This window comes from Leptodactylus fuscus, chromosome 1, assembly GCF_031893055.1.
Source record: "Leptodactylus fuscus isolate aLepFus1 chromosome 1, aLepFus1.hap2, whole genome shotgun sequence".
NCBI classification, from domain to species: Eukaryota; Metazoa; Chordata; class Amphibia; order Anura; family Leptodactylidae; genus Leptodactylus; species Leptodactylus fuscus.
Window position 1 is genome coordinate 208,526,633 of NC_134265.1, and position 22,439 is coordinate 208,549,071.

General features: G+C 40.1%; 1 protein-coding gene across 1 annotated transcript in view; it reads left to right on the top strand.

Moving 5' to 3' along the window:
• MED16 (mediator complex subunit 16) overlaps nt 1–22,439 on the top strand; it is a 48,011-nt gene that overhangs the window by 11,527 nt on the left and 14,045 nt on the right. The window contains exons 6-10 of the mRNA XM_075283024.1: nt 7,681–7,836; nt 7,969–8,177; nt 20,787–20,993; nt 22,005–22,215; nt 22,299–22,432. Coding sequence (XP_075139125.1) covers nt 7,681–7,836; nt 7,969–8,177; nt 20,787–20,993; nt 22,005–22,215; nt 22,299–22,432 — 917 coding nt within the window. The remainder of the gene's footprint in view (nt 1–7,680; nt 7,837–7,968; nt 8,178–20,786; nt 20,994–22,004; nt 22,216–22,298; nt 22,433–22,439) is intronic.

Genomic DNA, 22,439 nt, shown 5'->3' on the forward strand with positions numbered 1-22,439 from the left:
CACCTGAGAACTATTCCAGCCACATCTGCTTTCTAAAAGCTAAATAGCGCTCTTTCCATTCTGAGCCCCACCGTATACCCATACAGCAGATTATGGCCACATATGGGGTATTGCCGTGTTAAGAAGAAACTCTGGGGGGCTTTTAATTCTTCAGCTACTTGCAAAATTAAAAATATGGCGCTAAATGGACGATTAATTGGAAAAAAAAGTAATTTTTCATTTTTACGTCCCATTGTTAATAAAATCTGTGAATCAGCTGTGAGGCCAAAATGCTCACCAAACCCCTAGATAAATTCTATGAGGGGTGTAGTTTCCAAAATGGGGTCACTTTTAGGGGGTTTCCACTTTATTGGTAAACTAGGGGCTCTGCAAATGCGACATGGCACCTGAAAAATATTCCAGCAAAATCTGCCCTTCAAAAGCCAAATAGCGCTCTTTCCATTCTGAGCCCCGCCATGTTCCCATACAGTAGATTATGGCCACATATGGGGCATTTCTGTGTTCAGGAGAAATTGTGTAATGAACTTTAGGGAGCTTTTTTTCCTTTATCCTCTTGTGAAAATGAAAAATTTGGGGCTAAATTGACAGTTTGTTGGAAAAAAAGTAAATTTTCATTTTCATGTCCCAATGTTAATAAAATCTGTGAAACAGCTGTAGGGTCAAAATGCTCACTCTACCCTTTGATATGTTCTGTGGGGGGTGTAGTTTCCAAAATGGGGTCACTTTTAGGGGGTTTCCACTGTATTGGTTCTCTAGGGGCTCTGCTAATGCGACATGGCACCTAAAAATTATTCCAGCAAAATCTGCCATCCAAAAGCAAAATAGCGCTCCTTCCATTCTGAGCCCCGCCATGTTCCCATACAGCAGAATATGGCCACATATGGGGTATTGCCGTGTTCAGGATAAATTGTTTAACAAACTTTGGGGGGCTTTTACTCCTTTAACCCCTTGCGAAAATGAAAACTTTGGGGATAAAGTGACATTTTAGTAATTTTTCTTTTACACATTCCAATGTTAGTAAAATCTGTGAAACAACTGTACGGTCTAAATACTGACTATACCCCTTGATGAATTCCGTGAGGGGTGTAGATTCTAAAATGGGGTCACTTTTGGGGGGTTTCCATTGTTTTGGTACGCTAAGGGCTCTGCAAATGCGACATGGTGCCTGAAAATTATTCCAGCAAAATATGCTGTTCAAACACCCAGTGTCACTCCTTCCCTTTCGTGCACTGCCGTGTGCCCAAAAATCAGTTTACACCCACATGTGGGGTATTTCTGTGCACAGGAGAAATTGCATAACAAAATGTGAGATGCATTTTCTCCTTTAACCCTTTGTGAATGTGTTAATTTTAGGTCTAAATGAATGTATTAGTGAAAAAAAATGAAATGTCTAAATTTCACTGCCATATTATTTTTATTCTTATGAAATGCTTAACCCTATAGAGACACAGCTCAAAAGTGACTTGAGGACCAGGCCTCTTTTTTCAAAACTGACATGTGTCACTTTAAATGGCAATAACTTTGAGACGCTTTAACTTACACAAGTGATTCTGAGATTGTTTTTTCGTAACACATTGTACTTCATGTCAGTAGTAAATTTTTGTCAATATGTTTTGTCTTTCATTATGAAAAAATAGGAAATTTGGTGAACATTTTGAAAAAAATGCAGTTTTCAAACTTTGAAATTGCAAGCCTTTCAAATAGAAATCCATACTACCCAAATTTTTTCATAAATATAATTAACCATGTCTCTGATTTATGTAGCAATCAAATTTTAAGCACCCTTTCATTTTTTTCAGATATTATAAGGCTTACAAGTCAAGCAGTAATTTTCCAAATTTTCAAGAAAATTTCCAAAACACATTTTTCAAGGGACCAGTTCAGTTCTGAAGGGTACTTGAAAGGCCTCTCTAATAAAACCCCCCGAAAATCACTCCATTCTAAAAACTGCACTCTTGAAAGAATCCAAAACAGCAGTTAGAAAGTTTCTTAACCCTTTCAGCATTTCACAACAATTACAACAAAATGGAGGTCAAATTTACATTTTTCAATTTCTGTCACTAATATATTCATTTAGCCCTAGAATTTACACATTTACTAAGGGTTAAAGGAGAAACTGCACCCCACATTTTGTTACACAATTTCTCCCGAACACGATAATACCCCATATGTGCTGGTACCCTAATGTACGGGCACACGATCGCTCTCAGAACGGATGGAGCGCTAATTGGATTTTGTAGGCCAGATTTTGCTACAATACTTTTCAGGCGCCATGTCCCGTTTGCAAAGCCCCCAAGGTGCCAAAACAGTGGAAACCCCCAAAATGTCACCCCATTTTGGAAACTAGACCCCTCAAGGAATTTATCAAGGGGTATAGTGAGCCCTTGGACCCTACAGGTGTTTCACAGATTTTTTTACCATTGAGATGTGAAAATGAAAAATTACTTTTTTTTATAATAAAATGTCACTGTAGCCCCAAATTTTTCATCTTCACAAGGGGTTAAAGGAAAAATTGCACCCCACATTTTGTTACAAAATTTCTCCCGAACACGACAATACCCAATATGTGCTGGTACCCTAATGTACGGGCACACGGTCGCTCTCAGAGCGGATGGAGCGCTAATTGGATTTCGTAGGCCAGATTTTGCTAGAATACTTTTCAGGCACCATGTCCCGTTTGCAGAGCTCCCAAGGTGCCAAAACAGTGGAAACCCCCAAATGTGACCCCATTTTGGAAACTATACCCCTCAAAGAATTTACTAAGGGGTATAGTGAGCACTTTGACCCTACAGGAGTGTAACAGAATTGGCCCAACAAAAGGAAAAGTGACATTTTTTGCTATAAAATGTTGCTTTAACCCCAAATTTTGCATTTCCACAAGGGGTTAAAAGAGAAAATGCACCCCAAAAATTGTCAAGCATTTTCTCCCAACTACAGAAATGCCCCTTATGTGGATGTAAAGTGATGTATGGGCACACTGTAAGGTCCAGAGCTGAAGGATCGCTATTGGGATTTTAGAGGGCAAATTTAGCTGAAATCTGTTTCAGGCACCATGTTGCATTTGGAGAGCCCCTGAAGTGCTAGAACGGTGGAAACCCCCCTCCCCAAATGACCCCATTTTGAAAACTAGACCCCTCAAGGAATTTATCAAGGGGTTTAGTGAGCACTTGGACCCTACAGGTGTTTCACAGATTTTTTTTTTACCATTGAGATGTGAAAATGAAAAATTACTTTTTTCCAATAAATCGTCCATTTAGCGCCATATTTTTAATTTTTACAAGTAGTTAGAGAATTAAAAGCCCCCCCCCACACACACACAGTTTGTCACACAATGTCTCCTGAACACGGCAATACCCCATATGTGGCCATAATCTGCTGTATGGGAACATGGCGGGGCTCAGAATGGAAAGAGGGCTATTTGGCTTTTGAGGGCAGTTTTCTGGTGCCATGTCGCATTTGCAGAGCCCCTAAAGTACCAATACAATGGAAACCCCTCAAAAGTGACCCCATTTTAGAAACTACACCTGTCAAGGAATGAATAAAGGGGTATTATCATTTTGAGCCTAAAAATGCTTCCCAAAAATTAATGTACAAAATGAAAATTTTAATTTTTAAAGAAATCTGCCATTTCGGTGCCCAATACGTTGCACCCACTTCGTGTTGTCAGAGACCTGCACTCCTAAAACTATTAAGTGGGCCATCCTGAGGGGCAAAAAATTATATATGTAGGTATAAACTGCTGCTTGGGCACATAGCAGGGCTCAGAAGGGAAGGAGCACTGCGCTTTTTAGCTTTTGGGGTACAGATTTAGAGGGACTTTCTGGGTGCCATGATGTTTTTGCAGAGCCCTGGAGGTGCCAGTGAACTGGAATTCCCCAAGAAGTGACCCCATTCTGTAAGAGCAATTTTAGGGTCTCTGCAAAAGTGTCATGGCATCCAAAAAAAAAAAAACAAACCGTCTAAGTCTGTGCTACAAAAACCCAATAACCCTTCTTCCCTTCTGTGTCTGGCTGTGCCCTAATATCAATTTATACCCACATATGACATTACGTGCATTATCCGGGGTACACCAGTATCATACATGTGTCATATATGTGGCATAAAATGCAGTTTGGGCACACAGCAGGGCGCAGAAGGGAAGGAGCGCGATGCGGCTTTTGGAGCGCAGATTCAGATGTTTGGTATCTGGACGCCATGTCATGTTTGTAGAGCCTGTAAGGTACCAGAAAAGTGGATTCCCCAAAGGTGTGACCCCAGTTTGAAAACTGCACCCCTCAAAGAATTTATCAGGGGGTGTAGTGAGTATTAGTATCCCAGACGTGACTGCACAGCGGATGGCGAAGAGTGAATATATAAGCTGTGCGGAGGACATTGCAAACACCGAATTTCCTACTATGTCCCAGTAGCTCCTATAATTGGGGGAGTCACTCTGGGGGTCACTTCTGGTATATTTTCCCTCGTAAGCTCTAAATCTGGGGTGTCCCCTGATATTCGCTCGCACAGCTTATATATTCCCTTCCTGACGCCGCCAGTTGTATTCTAATGATTTGGCGATGTTTGCGGGTTTTTATTCTTGCATTACTAGATGCTATATTTTCTTTACTTTTCTGGTGACGCAGCCATATAAGGGCTTGTTGTTTGCGGGATGAGATGTATTTTGTAATGACACCATTTTTGGGTGCCTACAACTTACTGAATACATTTTATTAACTCTTTTTTTGCTGGATTTAAATAAAAAAAATCAATTCCGGTATTGCGTTTTACCTTGTAAATTTTTCGCCATGCAGCGTACAGTATAAGTAACATATTATCTTTATTCTGTGGGTCGGTACGGTTACGGCGATACCTCATTTATATTATTTTTTTATGCGTAACTAATTCTGCAGAACAAAAACACATTTGGAGACATAAATCAATGTTTTTTGCATCGCCATCTTCTGAGAGGCGTAACATTTTTATTTTTTGGTTGACAGTGTTGGTTGGGGGCTTATTTTTTGCGGGACAATGTGTGCTTTTTATTGGTACTGTTGTGAGGTGCATTTGACTTTTTGATCACTTTTTATAGCACATTCTGTAAGGTGAGATGGCGAAAAATCACTACTTCCGGCGGGTTTTTTCCGGTTTTTTTTTCCGTCATTCACCGTGTACATTAAATATTGTTTCAGTTTTATTGTACAGATTGTTACGGACATGGCGATACCAAATATGTATTGTTTTTATTAATTTTTAGGTTTTTTTTTATATAATTCATTTTCTATAGAAAAAAAGGGTTTTTGGGGCTTGATAACTTTATTAATTGTTTCAAAACACTTTTTTTTTTTTTTCCACTTTTTTTTTTTTAACTTTTTCATGTGTCCCTATGGGACACTTGCATGAGTGAAGCTTGCATCACTAATCCTGTTTACAGAGTGAGTCACAGGCTTCAGTAAGAGCCTGCACGTTATCACTCTGTAAACAGGAAGTGAGGCTCGGCTCGTGCAGACGGACGGGACAGCTTATCTTCAGGAGATCCCGCACAGGATAAGAAAGGTAAGTGGGACTCAGGACTGCCAGGGGTGACTAATCAGACCCCTGGCTACATGGTAGGGATACCAGCACCCCCCGATCTCGCAGCGGGGGGTGCCGGGGATCCCTACAAGATCGGGCAACCCGTTGTTTGCCGTGATCATGTTTGATCACGGCAATCAACGGGTTAAAACCCAAAATCAGCACTCATGTCTGATGGAGGGGGATGGAGCAGGCTGTTAGGTTTCAGATACAACTAACACCTGCTCCAAGAATGCCCGCACTGCGCTGCGGGGATTGTTTACATCCATGTGGTACTATTACCACATCGGTCGTGAAGCACTAGACATCCATGTGGTAATAGTACCACATGGGTCGGGAAGGGGTTAAAGGGTTAACAAACATCCCAAATGCTGTTTTGAATAATTTGAGGGGTGTAGTTTTGAAAATGGGGTGATTTATGGGGGTTTCTATTATATAGGCCTTTATAATTCCTTTCAGAACTGAAGTGTTCCCTAAAAAATTAGTTTGAGGAATTTTCTTGTAAATCTGGAAAATCGCTGTTACACTTGTAAGCCTTGTAACATCCAAAATGAATTAAAAGACAATCAAAAGATGATGCCGATATAAAGCAGAGATATGGGAGATAATATTTATACATGTATTTGGATGGTATGACTATCTGCCTGAAAAGCAGAGAATTTCACATTTTGAAAATTGCAATTTTTTCCAAATTTCCATCAAATTTGCTAGTTTTTATATAAATAAATACAAAAATATTGATTAGTGTTTACCACTAACATGAAGTATAATGTGTTACGAAAAAACAATCTCAAAATCACTTGTGTAAGTTAAAGAGTCTCAAAGTTATTGCCATTTAAAGTGACACATGTCAGTTTTGAAAAAAGAGGCCTGGTCCTTAATGTACTTCTGGGCCTGGTCCTTAACCGGTTAACTTTGGATTGCTAATGTTTATCTATGAAGAGTTGATGCCCATTTGGAGAAAACTACTTCAGCCCATATAGGGTGATCACTGACTAATCCTTACTCTTAGTGTTTAGAACAAATTAAGTACATGATGAGATCTTACACTAGTATTTACCTAGTGGCAACTTTTGTGACCCTTTCTTTCTCATATTTATGAATTTGCATCTTTAAAGTGTCTGATAGTGAAGTTGGCATTTCCAAATTAATAGCATTTTTGGATGTGTTGGCGTTGCATAATCAAGATGACGGGTCATGCCCTAAGGGTGTCTTCACACGGCGTAGCGCGCAGCTCCTTTATACACGTGTCCGAGCGCGGCGCTTCAAAACAGAGCCCATTCATTTCAATGAGTGCAGCTATACGCGTGCTACCCATTGAAATCAATAGGTAAAAAAGCCTCCGATTGATTTCAATGGGTAGTGCGCGTATATCGGCACCCATTGAAATCAATGGGCTCTGTTTTGAAGCGCCGCGCTCGGATACGTGTATACGTGTCTAAAGGAGCGGCGCACTACGCTGTGTGAAGGCACCCTTATAATGCCGGATGCCGTGCAGACATGTCAGAGTCAGTTTACAGACGTGATGGAGGGTGGTGCCTAGATTATATTTAGGGTGTTTATGCAGCATTACAAACCTGTACATATCTTGTTAGTATGCAGACAGCAGGCACTATTTCTACTTTACCTTGCCTACACAGGGCCGCTCTTGGTCTACAATCTGTTTAGCTAGTTTAGTCCCCTGACGATTCCTGGAGCCCAAGAAATATGTATAGGGGTTTTTTTAGCTCTATATTGGGACTGTCCTTGTCAGGGCAGGAGTAACACAGGGTACAGGTATGACATCATAGAGTTTTGTTTAGGGTAATCTTTCTCCTATTTGATGTCATTTATGTGGAGACTGTAAGATCGCTCCATTTATATTTACATTATATTATTTATATATATTTTTTCTTCCCTGCAATACTACTTTAACAATAAACTGTACCTGCTATTACTATACTATTACTTTTGTAACTATACTTTTATTCATAGATTGTAAGCTCTTGCGGGCAGGGTCCTCTACCCCACTGTGCCAGTCTGTTATTGTTAGTATTATATCTGTTTGTATATTTGTGTACTGTGTGTAAACCCCCATGGAATGAATGGTGCTCTATACATAAACAATAATAATCATCCTCTTTCGTCTTGCAGTAAGTGATAAGCAACCAATGATCTTGAAGTGGAGAATATTATCTGCTACAAATGAACTTGAGCGTGTCTCTGCTGTGGCATTGCCCAAACTGCCAATTTCCCTTACTAACACAGACATCAAAGTTGCAAATGATACAAAGTTCTATCCTGGTTTAGGTAAGATATTCTATTTCTTCTATTCTATTTCTTAACATTTCTTAAGATGACATTTTTCCTGTATTGAGGATTGAATTGGTGGAAGTTATTAAGGTATTTGTGTCCACACTTTTCTTATAATCCCATTTTCAGGTCTTGCTCTTGCATTCCATGATGGAAATGTGCATATTGTGCACAGACTATCGTTACAGACAATGGCAGTCTTATTTGGCTCCTCGATGCGCCCATCTGAAGAACCGAGCCTAAAGCGCCAGCGATCACCAACTCCATGTGTACATTTTAAAGCTTTACAGATGTCTTGGACCTCTCTTGCTTTAGTCGGTTTGGATACTCAGGGAAAGGTTAGTAGAAAGAAAACAGAAAATATATACTTCATGCAATATATACTTCATGCAACAGTCCATTTATTCAAATTCTTTAATATTTGGCCTTAGGTAGAGAATGGCATAAAATAACAAAAGAACCATATGCTTACACTTTAAATATTCTGCAGTTTCCACCAGTCTTAGTTTACATTACTGCAGTAAAGACATCTGTCTACTGTTGTGATTACTAATACCAGTCACTGTTTTTTGTTCAGTTTGGCAAGACCACTGAGACCAGTGTTTGGTTACATGGGTAGATGGGGACATCACTGCAGCAGGTTAAACAAAGACTGGCAGGGACCACCGGCGTAGTGGGGAATTTAATAGGTGAGAAATTTTTTGTTGTTGTTTTATGTAGATCAATCGTAAAATAGAACCAGCGTAGCCCCGTTCGAAAAGTAAAAAATCTTCTTTGTTTAATCCATAGAAAATCTTTGTACACGCATGTTTACAATTGTGGAAACTGCGCCAGACTGACGCGTTTCGGATAAGGTTTCCTTTCTCAAAGTCTGGTATGAAAAAGAGACTCCCATAATCCCTTATGTAGGGTCGCAATCACAACGTCATAATTAACAATTGATTGCAGATGTTAAACATATCAACGACTCCACATAAGGGATACTACATCATTTATACAAAATGCACAAAAAACATATAACAATAAATACATAATATAACACAATTAAAAACACAATACAAAAAACAACATAAGGAAATAGCCGGAAGAATGAGTGACATATATAACCCGAGAAAGTATTCTAATAAAATATACCTGCTTGCTCCGGTCCTCCATTGCTACGATATGCCCGAATTCACACACCAATGCTCTATTCAAGCTTGCCCTTACTAAAGATGGACACTGATAACACTGTTTAAATTACTGCGCATGCCTAAGAAACATATTATGGCGCATGCGCCTAATCCCAGTGGTTCTCTAATGAGATATATCACAATGCTGACAACGTATTAACCCACTATTATCCATAATCCAGCCTCACATGACACAGTAGACAATTGATTCTACATAAATAGAAGGAATCTTGACATGATATTAGTTAATCTAAATAATATCCGTTAGTCCACATATACATATAAACAATACCTACGGACCAACTGCTTCATCAATAGAATACATAGGCAACAGAAGAAACGAACCTGATGTTCAACACAATCAGATGTGGTAAATGTATGAAACATCATTACGTTGGTTCATTCCTTCCGGAAATCGTGTGCCTATTTTCAAAATCCAGAAAACTTCACGTATCCTTACCAATCTCTCCCAGTCCACCCCCCCCCCCCCTGGCAGGACGTTTAACCCTTTCTATTCCTTTGACTTTAAAAGCGTGAACGTGTCCCATATGCTTTTGATCAAAATGTTTGGAGACCCCTGTGCTCCTAAAATTATCATCCTTGCCAATACTAGAAAGATGCTCTGACATGCGTACCTTCAGAGCTCTGATGGTACTACCTATGTAACCTAATGTCCAAAAAATGTATGCTCACATCATCCACATTATATGTGAATTTTAAATTATACGGATTCCCATTGATATAATTGATAAAATCCTTGATGTTTTCCTTGTCCCCCTTCCAAACCAGCAGCCCGTCATCTATACATCGGCCATACCATTGGATATGGCCTCTATATGGATTATTGGCACAATATAGATATTTTTCTTCCCACCACGCCATGACGATGTTAGCTAGCGAGGGGGAGAAACACGCATCCATAGGTGCTCCTCTGGTTTGTAGGAAGAACTGACCATTAAACATAAAGAAATTATGATGTAATAGGTAATCCGCAATCTGTATGACATACTCATTAAAGTCTGGTTCAAAATTGGCATATGTATAAAGATAATACTACAAGGCATCAAGTGCCACATTATGCGGTATTGAAGAGTACAGAGCCGTAACGTCACAGCTCACCCAACTATATTCCCCCCTCCACTGAAACCCATCAAAGATTTTTAATATTTCTTTAGTATCCTTGATGTAACTCGGGGTACGGTGGACCAAGGGCTGAAGCACCTGGTCCACCCATTGACATATATGTTCATTTAATGACCCTATACCTGAAATGATGGGTCTCAGTGGAGGGGGGGACCCTTCTTTATGCACTTTCGGTAACCCATGAAATATGGGCATAATTGGGTGCTGTACCAAAAGATAACTAGCCTCCTTTTCAGAAAAAAGGCCCATGTTGACTCCCTCAGATATCAAAGTTTTTAATTTGTCTGAAAACACCAAAGTGGGATCCATTTTCAAAACCCTATATGTTTCTGAATCATCAAGGATAGTATGAGCCGCCTGTATATAGTCCCTTGTATTCATTACTACTACTCTCCCTCCTTTATCCGACATTTTTACTGTAATTTCTTTGTTCTTTTGTAACCAAGTAAGACATTCTCTCTCTTCCTGACTCAAATTATCATCAGCAATAGTAGATACCCGTTTGTTATATAATTCCGTTAATTCATTTTCAAATTTTTAAATTTTTTTGACACTTTACTTGACGTGAATAAATTTGTGCGGTTACTCACTCTGAAAAGGCACTTCTGGGGTGTGGATTCATCAACCAGATTACAACATAGCAGCGCTGTGCATGATGATAATGATTATATGGGTTTTTCATTTCAGGAGCAATGCTGTTTAATGGAGTTGCAAGGCTTAAACAATGAAGTTGTTAACCGTAAAGTAGATGTGTCAGTGCAAGTAAAAAATCCTCTCTACTATCCACTCAAATCTAGAATACCAGTGCTAGATAGTTTTCAGTTGATAATTGAAAATGAATTAACAGAATTATATAACAAACGGGTATCTACTATTGCTGATGATAATTTGAGTCAGGAAGAGAGAGAATGTCTTACTTGGTTACAAAAGAACAAAGAAATTACAGTAAAAATGTCGGATAAAGGAGGGAGAGTAGTAGTAATGAATACAAGGGACTATATACAGGTGGCTCATACTATCCTTGATGATTCAGAAACATATAGGGTTTTGAAAATGGATCCCACTTTGGTGTTTTCAGACAAATTAAAAACTTTGATATCTGAGGGAGTCAACATGGGCCTTTTTTCTGAAAAGGAGGCTAGTTATCTTTTGGTACAGCACCCAATTATGCCCATATTTCATGGGTTACCGAAAGTGCATAAAGAAGGGTCCCCCCCTCCACTGAGATCCATCATTTCAGGTATAGGGTCATTAAATGAACATATATGTCAATGGGTGGACCAGGTGCTTCAGCCCTTGGTCCACCGTACCCCGAGTTACATCAAGGATACTAAAGAAATATTAAAAATCTTTGATGGGTTTCAGTGGAGGGGGGAATATAGTTGGGTGAGCTGTGATGTTACGGCTCTGTACTCTTCAATACCGCATAATGTGGCACTTGATGCCTTGTCGTATTATCTTTATACATATGCCAATTTTGAACCAGACTTTAATGAGTATGTCATACAGATTGCGGATTACCTATTACATCATAATTTCTTTATGTTTAATGGTCAGTTCTTCCTACAAACCAGAGGAGCACCTATGGATGCGTGTTTCTCCCCCTCGCTAGCTAACATCGTCATGGCGTGGTGGGAAGAAAAATATCTATATTGTGCCAATAATCCATATAGAGGCCATATCCAATGGTATGGCCGATATATAGATGACGGGCTGCTGGTTTGGAAGAGGGACAAGGAAAACATCAAGGATTTTATCAGTTATATCAATGGGAATCCGTATAATTTAAAATTCACATATAATGTGGATGATGTGAGCATACATTTTTTGGACATTAGGTTAACGGGGGATCAGGATACAGGCAAAGTTAATGTTGAAAATTACCGTAAACCAGAGTCTGGAAATACACTACTACATGCCTCCAGTTTACATCCTAACAGTACAAAAAAATCATTGCCGGTGGGGGAATTTTTAAGAGTAAGGCGTAATTGCTCTACACAGGAGGCATTTTATAAAGAAGTGCAGATCACTAACACTAGATTAAAACAACGAGGTTATCCCAAGTGGACAATTGAGAGGGCGCGAAACATTGCTTCTACATTTTCTACCATTGTTATTGCTGCTGGTGGCTGAATATTCCCCTTTTCCCCTCCCTTTATCCCACAAAGGATTGTTGTTGTTTTATGCAGTTCTCACCCATTGGCCAAATATTTTAGTATCTTGGGAAACTCCTTTTGAACTGTGTTCTTACAGGGCATTTGTGTGCCTTTTGTGGTCTTTTTAATCACAGCTGAAGAAATGAATCTGAAAAAAATGAATGAGTTGGAAAATCTTGTGTTTTTTTTGTTTTGTTTTGTTTTTTTAATTAAAAAAATATATCAGTAAAGAATGGAAAGCTGCACACTATGGAAGACTTTGAATGACATTAAAAGACATTTGTCATGTGAGCTTGGACACACAACTCAGGTTCTATTCCTGTCCATTTTGGGGTGTGTTGGGCATTACAAGGGACCTCGAGATATGTTGTCAAGTCTCTGATCAGGTATCAATAGGATATCGGAGAAGTCATACACACAGGCACAAGTGGAGAATGTAAAACAAGTTCTGTTTATTGTGCAAGTTTGCTCAGTTCTTATAGCAGTAATATGGCAGCATGGGCAGAACATGTTACAAGATTAATAGACGTAAGCTACATTCATATATGTTATAAGAAAAAGATAAGAAGATATGGTAGGTACCTGGCACAACTTCTGGAATGCATCCTTCATGATAAGAAGCAGCTTACACACGAGAATTCCGTATTCATCCCTGTCTACAGCTATGCCATGTGTCACTACTCCTCATACAGCATGCACTGAGGCACACTTTACTGCTTTTTCTCTTCCAAGATCCTTACTTTCGGCACATACTGCATGTCTACATATATACTTTATAACTGTATTTATTTATCTCGCTCCCACTGAAGAAGGTGGTAAATCACCGAAACGTCTGGGAAAGACTTAACCAAGCTGTTAGAATTTATATGCCGAATACTGCATGACTATAATTCTATATTGCTGCATGAATGAGGGTACTGATGTTACCAATAGTCCTACAGACTAGTCACACTTTTCTACTGGGCCACAGTCTCTCTCTTCTCAAGTTACATGGTTATTCTGAACTCTCAGAGCAGCAGTTTGAAGATTTCGAACTCAAACTCCTCAATGAATGACAATGTCAAGAAAACCATTTCTAACGTGTGGAGAGATCCAGACAAGTGAATTCAAATTTCAAAGGCATTTTAAAGAAAATTGGTTTGTGGAAGAATAAGCCTCTCTGTGATATAAAACTTCAAAAGGGAATGTGCCAGTGGGAATAGCTTCAAGAAAACCTCGCTTCCCTTTGAAGATATGGAACTGCGGGACCCTATGGGCAAGAAAGCTGAAGGTTTCTAGAAAAATACTGAAATACTGCGGTGGTGATACTGAGGCCCAGTATTGCTGCAAACTGCACAACCAGATCCCTTGAGATCAGGCTAGAACAGCTGGAAAGCCATCATTCTGCTTTCATACCAAGGGTGGACATCCTCTCCTCCATACTTGTCTGTAAACAAGCCTAAAACTTTTTGTCAGATGCCTCGGTGGAGCTGGTCAAGAGATCTGCAAAATCTGCAGCCCTTTCAAATGCAGCTAGACATATGATCTGGCCCTGGTCAGGGGATGCCACTTCAAAGCGGGAGCCGTGTTCCATCCACTGCGAACTCCCAAAGCTTTGTGAACTTTGAACTCCCAAAGGTTCCTCAGAATTGCCTTCAAGAAAGATAAATCATTGTAATCTATAGTGCATGTAAAAGAGCAAATAAGTGGCACTACTGCAGCTGAGGCAGAACTGCTTTATAAGCAGGTTAAGGCAAAAACTGCATATGGGCTCAGAAAAAAGATCCCTGGTGGTGCTCACTATTATGAATACATCAACATTTGGCACATGAAAAAAATCAACGGATCTAAAAACAGCAAAATTTTATTTCATCCTTAACCGCTTCACGACGGCTGACTGTATATAAACGTCGGCGCGGCTTGGGCTCTGTGCCGCGCCGACGTTTATAAACTGACCCTTTTAAAATGGGGATCGGGTCTCCCCGAGGGTCCGGAGCTCCGTGGACCTAGCGCTAATAGCTGCTGGGGTCCACGGAGACATGATCAGGACCTAATAGATTCAGGTCCCGATCATGTAGCAGCCATGTCAGGGAAAGTTTGTTGCAGTAACAAACTTTCCCTGACATGAGATGCCGCCCGCAGGTAAATGGTCCTGCGGGCGGCATCGTGAGCAGGTGTTAGCTATATGTTATAGCTAACACTGTGCCCGATGTACTCCGATTGGAGCTGGTGTCCGATCGGAGTTTAACCCCTTCAGTTCCGTGATCAAACATGATCACGGCACTGAAGTGGTTCTGCGATGTTATCAGCACCCCCTGCGGGGAGATCGGGGGGTGCCGATATGTAAAACATGCACCCTGGGGTCTAACCAGTGACCCCAGAGTGCATGAGCCCCTCGTTACCTGGTTGACCCTGCCAGGTACTAAGAAAGCCAAGCGATGCGTCTACATCGCTTGGCTTCCTGTTACAGACTGGAGACACGTGCAGCCTGTGTCTCCAGCCTGATTGATTCAGCAATGAATTCATTGCAGAATCAAGTGTCCTAAAAGAGACACATAAAAAAAGTGAAAAATAAATAATAAAGTGTTTGAAAAAAATTAATAAAGTTATAAAGCCCCAAAAATTCATTTTTATTCAATAGAAAATGAATTATATAAAAAAACCTAAAAATTAATAAAAACAATGCATATCTGGTACCGCCGCGTCCGTAACAATTTGTATAATAAAACTGAAATAATATTTAATGTACATGGTGAACGTCTGGAAAAAAAAATGGAAAAAACCCGTCGGAAGTAGTGATTTTTCGCCATCTCACCTAAAAAAAAAAAAAAAAAAATGCTATAAAAAGTGATCAAAAAGTCATAATCACCCCACAACAGTGCCAATAAAAAGCACAGGTTGTCCCGCAAAAACTAAGCCCTCAAACAACACTGTCAACCGAAAAATAAAAATGTTACGCCTCTCAGAAGATGGCGATGCAAAAATCACTGATTTTGTCCCCAAATGTGTTTTTGTTCTGCAGAATTAGTATCGCATAAAAAAATATAAATGAGGTATCGCCGTAACCGTACCGACCCGCAGAATAAAGGCTACATGTTACTTATACTGTACACTGCATGCTGTAACCGTACTGAGCAGCAGAATAAAGGTCACATATTACTTATACTGTACGCTGCATGGCGAAAAATTAAAAAGGTAAAACGCAATGCCAGAATTGATTTTATTTTTTTTTAAATCCAGCAAAAAAAGAGTTAATAAAATGTATTCAATAAATTGTAGGCACCCAAAAATACTAATACTCACTACACCCCCTGATAAATTCTTTGAGGGGTGCAGTTTTCAAAATGGGGTCACTCCTTTGGGGAATCCACTTTTCTGGTACCTTACAGCCTCTACAAACATGACATGACGTCCAGATACCAAACATCTGAATCTGTACTCCAAAAGCCTCATCGCGCTCCTTCCCTTCTGCGCCCTGCTGTGTGCCCAAACTGCAGTTTATGACACATGTATGACACTGGTGTACCCGGGATACCGTACGCAATGCCATATGTGGGTATAAACTGATATAGGGGCACAGCCGGACACAGAAGGGTTGTTTGGTTTTTGGAGCACGGGCAGTTTTGGATTCCACGACACTTTTGCAGAGCTGAAATGCCCGTAAAGTGGAATCCCCTGATATGAGGCCTTATTTTGGAAACTACACCCCTGAAGGATTTATCCAGGGGTACAGAGAGCATTTTTAACCCCCAAGTGTTGCTATAACTTATTATCCATAAATGAATACGAAGCTGATTGTGAAAGGTAAAAATTAATTTTTTCCAGGAATACGTCATTTCAGTGCCTAATATTTTGTGCCCGACTTGTATCAGAGATGAACGCTCTAAAAGCTGTTGTGCCCGGGATAAATTCCATCAGTGGGCTAGTGTCCAAAATGCGGTGACATGTCTGCGGATTCCACTTTATTGGCAATTCAGGGGCTTTGCAAAAGTGGCATGGTGTCCTAAAACCAAACTGTGCTCCAAAAACCAAAATAGCGCTCCTTCCCTTCTGTGCCCGGCTGTGCCCAAACAGCCGATTCTACCCACATATGGCATTACGTACGTTATCCGGGGTACACCAGTGTCATACATGTGGGCATAAACCGCCATTTGGGTACACAGCAGGGCACAGATGTGAAGGAGCGATATGTACATTTGGAGTGCAGATTTAGATTGTTGGTGTTTGGACACCATATCATATTTGCAGAGACCCAAAAAATGCCCTTACAAAATGGGGTCACTTCTTGGGGAATTCCAGTTTACTGTTGCCTCCAGGGCTCTACAAAAACAACATGGCGCCCAGAGGGTTCCTCTAAATCTGCACCCCAAAAGCTAAAAAGCGCAGTGCTCCTTCACTTATGAGCTTCCTTCTGCTCTGTGCTCAAGTAGCAGTTTACACCCACATATATAATTTTTTGCCCCTCAGGATGGCTCCTTAATAGTTTTAGGAGTGCAGGTCTCTGACAACACAAAGTGGGTGCAATGTATTGGGCGCCGAAATGGCTGATTTCTTTAAAAATTTCAATTTTCATTTTGTACGTTAATTTTTGGGAAGAATTTTTAGGCTCAAAATGATAATACGCCTTGATACATTCTTTGATGGGTGTAGTTTTTAAAATGGGGTCACTTTTGAGGGGTTTCTATTGTATTGATACATTAGGGGCTCAACAAATGCGACATGGCACCTGAAAACTATTCCAGCAAACCCTTCTCTCCAAAACCCAAATAGCGCTCTTTCCATTCTGAGCCCCACCAAGTACCCATACTGCAGATTACGGCCACATATGGGGTATTGCCGTGTTCAGGAGAAATTGTGTAACAAACTGCGGGGGGCTTTTTCTCTTTTAACCCCTTGTGAAAATAAAAACTTTGGAGATAAAGGGACATTTTAGTAATTTTTAACCTACACATCCCAAGGTTAGTAAAATCTGTGAAACGGCTATAGGGTCAAAATGCTCATTGTACCCCTCAATGAATACCTTAAGGGGTCTACTTTATAAAATGGGGTCATTTATGGGGGTTTTCAATTGTTTTGGTAACTCAAATCTTGTTTGAATGCGCAATGGGCCTGAAACATTTAGAAGCAAAAATTATGTCTTTGAAATCCAGTTGGTGCTCCCTTCTTTTTGGGCCCTAACGTGTGTCCGTACATAGGATTAAGGCCACAAAGTGTACGTTTTTGAACACAGGAGAAATGGGGTAATCTATTTTGGGGTGTTTCTCTTCATTTTCATGCATTATGGGGAAAAAAACTGCCTTTAAAATGACACTTTTGTGTAAAAAATATGAATTTTTTTTGTTTGACGCAAATTTTTTCAAAACCTATGGAGTCAAAATATTCATTATACCCCTCAATGAATAACTCACGGGGTCTAGTTTCTAAAATGGGGTCACAATTTGGAGGTTTCTACTATTTGGGCACCTTGAGGGCACTGCAAATGGGACATGGTGCTTGATCATGATTCCAGCAAAATCTGGCCTCCAAAACCCAATTAGCGCTCTTTCCGTTCTGAGTGCTGCCATGTGTCCGTATATCAGTATACCAGAACATATGGGGTATTGTTGCATTCAGTACAAATTGTGTAGCAAAATGTGGGTTGCAATTTCTCCTTTACCCCCTTTTGAAGATGGAAAATTGGGGGCTAAAGTGACATATCAGAAAAAAAATAATTTTAAATTTTCATGTCTCAATGGTAAAAAAAATCTGTGAAACACCCGTAGGGTCAAAGTGCTCACTATACCCCTGGATACATTCCTTGAGGGGTCTAGTTTTCAAAATGGTGTCATTTTGGGGGGGGTTTCCACTGTTCTGGCACTTCAGGGGCTCTGCAAATGCGACATGGTGCCTGAAACAGATTCCAGCAAAATCTGCCCTCCAAAATCCCAATAGCGCTCCTTCTGTTCTGGACCCTACAGTGTGCCCATACATCATTTAACTTTCTCACATGGGACGGTTTCATGCTTGGGGGAAATTGCTTAATAGAATTTAGAATGCGTTTTCTCCTTTAACACGTTGTGAATGTGTAAATTCTAGGGTTAAATGAATATATTAGTGAAAAAAAATTTAAATTGTAAATTTGACCTCTATTTTGTTTTAATTGCCGTGAAATGCTGAAAGGGTTAAGAAACTTCCTAAATGCAGTTATGAATTCTTCCAGGAGTGTAGTTTTTAGAATGGGGTGATTTATGGGGGTTTCTATTAGAGAGGCCTTTCAAGACCCCTTCAGAACTGAACTGGTCCCTTGAAAAATGTGTGTTGGAAAGATTCTTACAAATTTGGAAAATTACTGCTTGACTTTTAAGCCTTATAACATCTGAAAAAAATGAAAGGGCAATTAAAGTGTGATGCCAATATAAAGCAGAGATATGGTAAATTAAATTTATGAAGTAGTTTGGGTAGTATGACATTCTACATGAAAGGCATGCAATTTCAAAGTTTGAAAACTGCATTTTTTTCAAAATTTTCACCAAATTTCCTATTTTTTCATAATAAAAGACAAAACATATTGACCAAAATGTACCACTGACACGATGTACAATGTGTCACGAGAAAACAATCTCAGAATCACCATGATAAGTTAATGCATCTCAAAGTTATTACCACATAAAGTGACACATGTCAGATTTGAAAAACGAGGCCTGGTCATTTAGGTACTTTTAGGCTCTGTCTTGAAGAGGTTAAAAAACAAGGTCAGCCATTTCGACCATCAGGACAGAGAAGATGGAATGATACAAAAAAGAAAAAAGCGACGATCGTTTCGTGCATCTAGCCTGACTAAGTGCTAGACGCACGAAACGATCGTCGCTTTTTTCTTTTTTGTATCATTCCATCTTCTCTGTCCTGATGGTCGAAATGGCTGACCTTGTTTTTTAAGGATGAAATAAAATTTTGCTGTTTTTAGATCCATTGACTGGTGAGTGCCCTATTTTTTTTTTCATGTGCCAAATAAATCATTGTAAATTTCCGGCTCTTCCCTTTGGTGCCTCAGCCACTCTAACAGTATTCACCAAGGTCATGGTCAATGTCGCAGGTTTCTTGCATCATTTGGGGATCCAAATTATTCCTTACTTGGATGACTTCTTGATAGTGACTGTCTCACACATAGCCCTGGTGGAACATCTTCAGCTCTCTGTGAAGTGGTTTTCAGATTTGGTGCTGGTTGATAAACCAAAAGAAGTTAAGCTAAGTCATCAGAAAGTATTCTTAAGTATTCTCTTGATCTCTCATGACTTTATTTCTTCCTGCAGCGCAACAGGTCATCTCTGAACGGAGAGCTGTCTTCATCTATAAACATCTGTGAGGTCATGATGCTTTTGAAAACCCTCAATTGCGGACCATTTACGGACACATTATATTCAATGCGGCCTCTTACACCACGGGATATTTTATCCGTGGTGTAGCCGGGCCGCAACCGTAATCGCAATTTATACAACATGTCGGTAATGGCCGTGAATTGCAGCACAGAGTGGGAGAGATACTGCTGTTTCTTGCTCCTTATTTTACAGTGCTGAAAGACAGAATTATTCTTCATCATTATCCTTCATTCCTCCCCAAGGGGGTTTCAAAATTTCATAGCTCTCAAGAGTTCATTCTCTCCTCATTCTGCCATAATCCTGCTTCGGAGAAAGATACGTCTTTCCCTATGCTCGATGTCCAGAGATGTGTGATTTGCCTACACAGAAGAGAGGAGTTTCATAACTCTGCTTGTCTCCTTATTCAGTACCAAGGGAAAAATAAAGGAGAGGGCACTAGTAAAGTTACTGTTGCCTATTGGATCAAGAAGTTTGTTCCTAGGACTCATGGCATACTTCACAAGAGGTATGGCCACCTAGTGGGCGAAATCTGCCTCCATTGAATAAATTTGCCGGGCTGCCACATAGGCAAATTGGCAAATTCGTCCACCTTCTATAGACCTTATAACCTTGATTTTCTCTCCAATAGAATCTTGGGCATTGGACATAAAGTCCTCTCTGCCACTATCCTACCCTTAGCCTCCACAACTACATGGGATTCCCTCCATTTATGTCTCCTTTTTCCTTTGGTCTATTCTTTTGGACGTGGTTTGTAATTCTTTTGTGCTAATAAGTTTATTTTAGTTTGAGCATCACATTCTTCTCGGTATTTACTGGAACAGGTATGTAGGAGGGACCATTTTAAAAGCTTCCTGTTTGTTACCTGTCCCTGACGGTGACGAATACTCCTGTTACTTTTGTTGTGGAAGCTACGGGAAAATCCAATTGCCAGTAAGAGTAATATTCCATGTTCTATGTATTTGTTTTTGGGGGGTTTTGTCTGCAAAAATTTTATTTTTTAAATGAATATTCTTTTTATGCGGTAATGACATTTATTGAATTATTTTTAATGACTATACAATGCATCAGATGCTTAAGTTATTGTCATTTTTTTTTTACTTTTTTTTTTTTTTTTTTTTTAAATTGACTTATTTCTTTTACAGCTCAGTATGCTAAGGGTCTCCCCTTCGATGGGACATGCACTTGATATGACAACATCACTTCGCCATCTTCTTTTCCTTCTTGAATACTGCATGGTGACAGGCTACGACTGGTGGGACATTTTACTTCATGTGCAGCCAAACATGGTACACAATTTAGTTGAGAAGCTGCATGAGGAGTACACCAAACAGAATGCTGCACTTCAACAAGTGAGAATGCTTTTTCTGTTTTTATGTATGTTGTTTTTTTTTTTTTTAATGTTTTTAATGTACCTAGTAATGCCAAGACTTTTAGTCTACAGAGTATTAAGTGTTCTCAATGGAGTCTGTAACTTAAAGAAAGGAACACTCGGCAGATTCAGGCTTAATTTCATGAGAAGAGTCTAAGCAGTGTGACATATATTCTAAGCAAACTGCAATTCAGGGCAGTGACACTAAGAATGCTGATGCTAGGTTCACACCTGCGTTCAGCCTTCCGTTCTGTGCTTTCCGTCTTCTGCATGCCAGAAGACGGAAAGCACAGACCGTGTCCGACCATGAGCGGCGGTGAGCGTTTTACGCTCTCCGCCGCGAAACCGGATTTTTTAATCCGGACACAGAGTACTGCATGTCAGACTCTGTGTCCGGATTAAAAAACCCAGTTTCGCGGCGGAGAGCGCAAAACGCTCACCGCCGCTCACGGCCGGACAGCTTTCTCACCCATTCAAATGAATGGATGAGAGAGACTCCTGCAGGTTTCCGTATCCTGCCTCTGTTTTATGCAGGAAACTGAAACCTGCAGTACAGAGAGCACAACGCAGATGTGAACGAGCCCTGAAGTAGATTTTATTTTCTCAGCAGTGCCACATGAGGTTTAAGAAGGTTGTAACTTATCAAATGTCCACACAGTTGGATTGCCACAGATAACAAGAGCGGTGGGAGTTTGTATAGAGGGACAGTCTAGTAGTCTATTATATACACAGTTCCATTCACAGTCTTAGTGACAGCCAAACACTGTACCTGGATATATTTACCAATCTCCAGCAGACCTATAGATTTCAAATGAAGTTGACGTACGCATGTTTGACTTCTCCTATATTCCAGCGTGAGACATGGGATCTATGTCCATATAATCTGTAAGTGTCCCGGCGCTCAAAGCCACACTGATCTGTCACTTATCACCTATTCTGTGTACAGGAGGACAAAATAGAAAAACAATGAAAACTCTTGTAACTGTTTTAGGTCCTTTCCACCAGGATTCTGTCCATGAAAGCATCTCTTTGTAAACTGTCGCCAAGCACAATCACTCGTGTCTGTGACTACCATGCCAAACTGTTCCTCATCTCCATCAGTTGCACCTTGAAATCTTTACTTCGGCCACATGTCCTTAACACACCTGAGAAAAGTCCAGGAGACCGTCTTACTGAGATCTGCAATAAGTTCCCTGATACAGGTAAGAGTCTTAGTCTGCTGACATTTTGCAGGTGAGTCCAGTCAGTGATGTAAATTAATATAAGTGAATCTTACTGTCCCTAGATATAGACAAGGTTATGATTAACTTGAAGACAGAAGAGTTTGTTCTTGACATGCCAACTCTTCAGTCTCTACAGCAGCTTATCCAGTGGATTGGCGATTTTGTGTTGTATCTCCTGGCAAGCCTTCCTAATCAGGTATTTC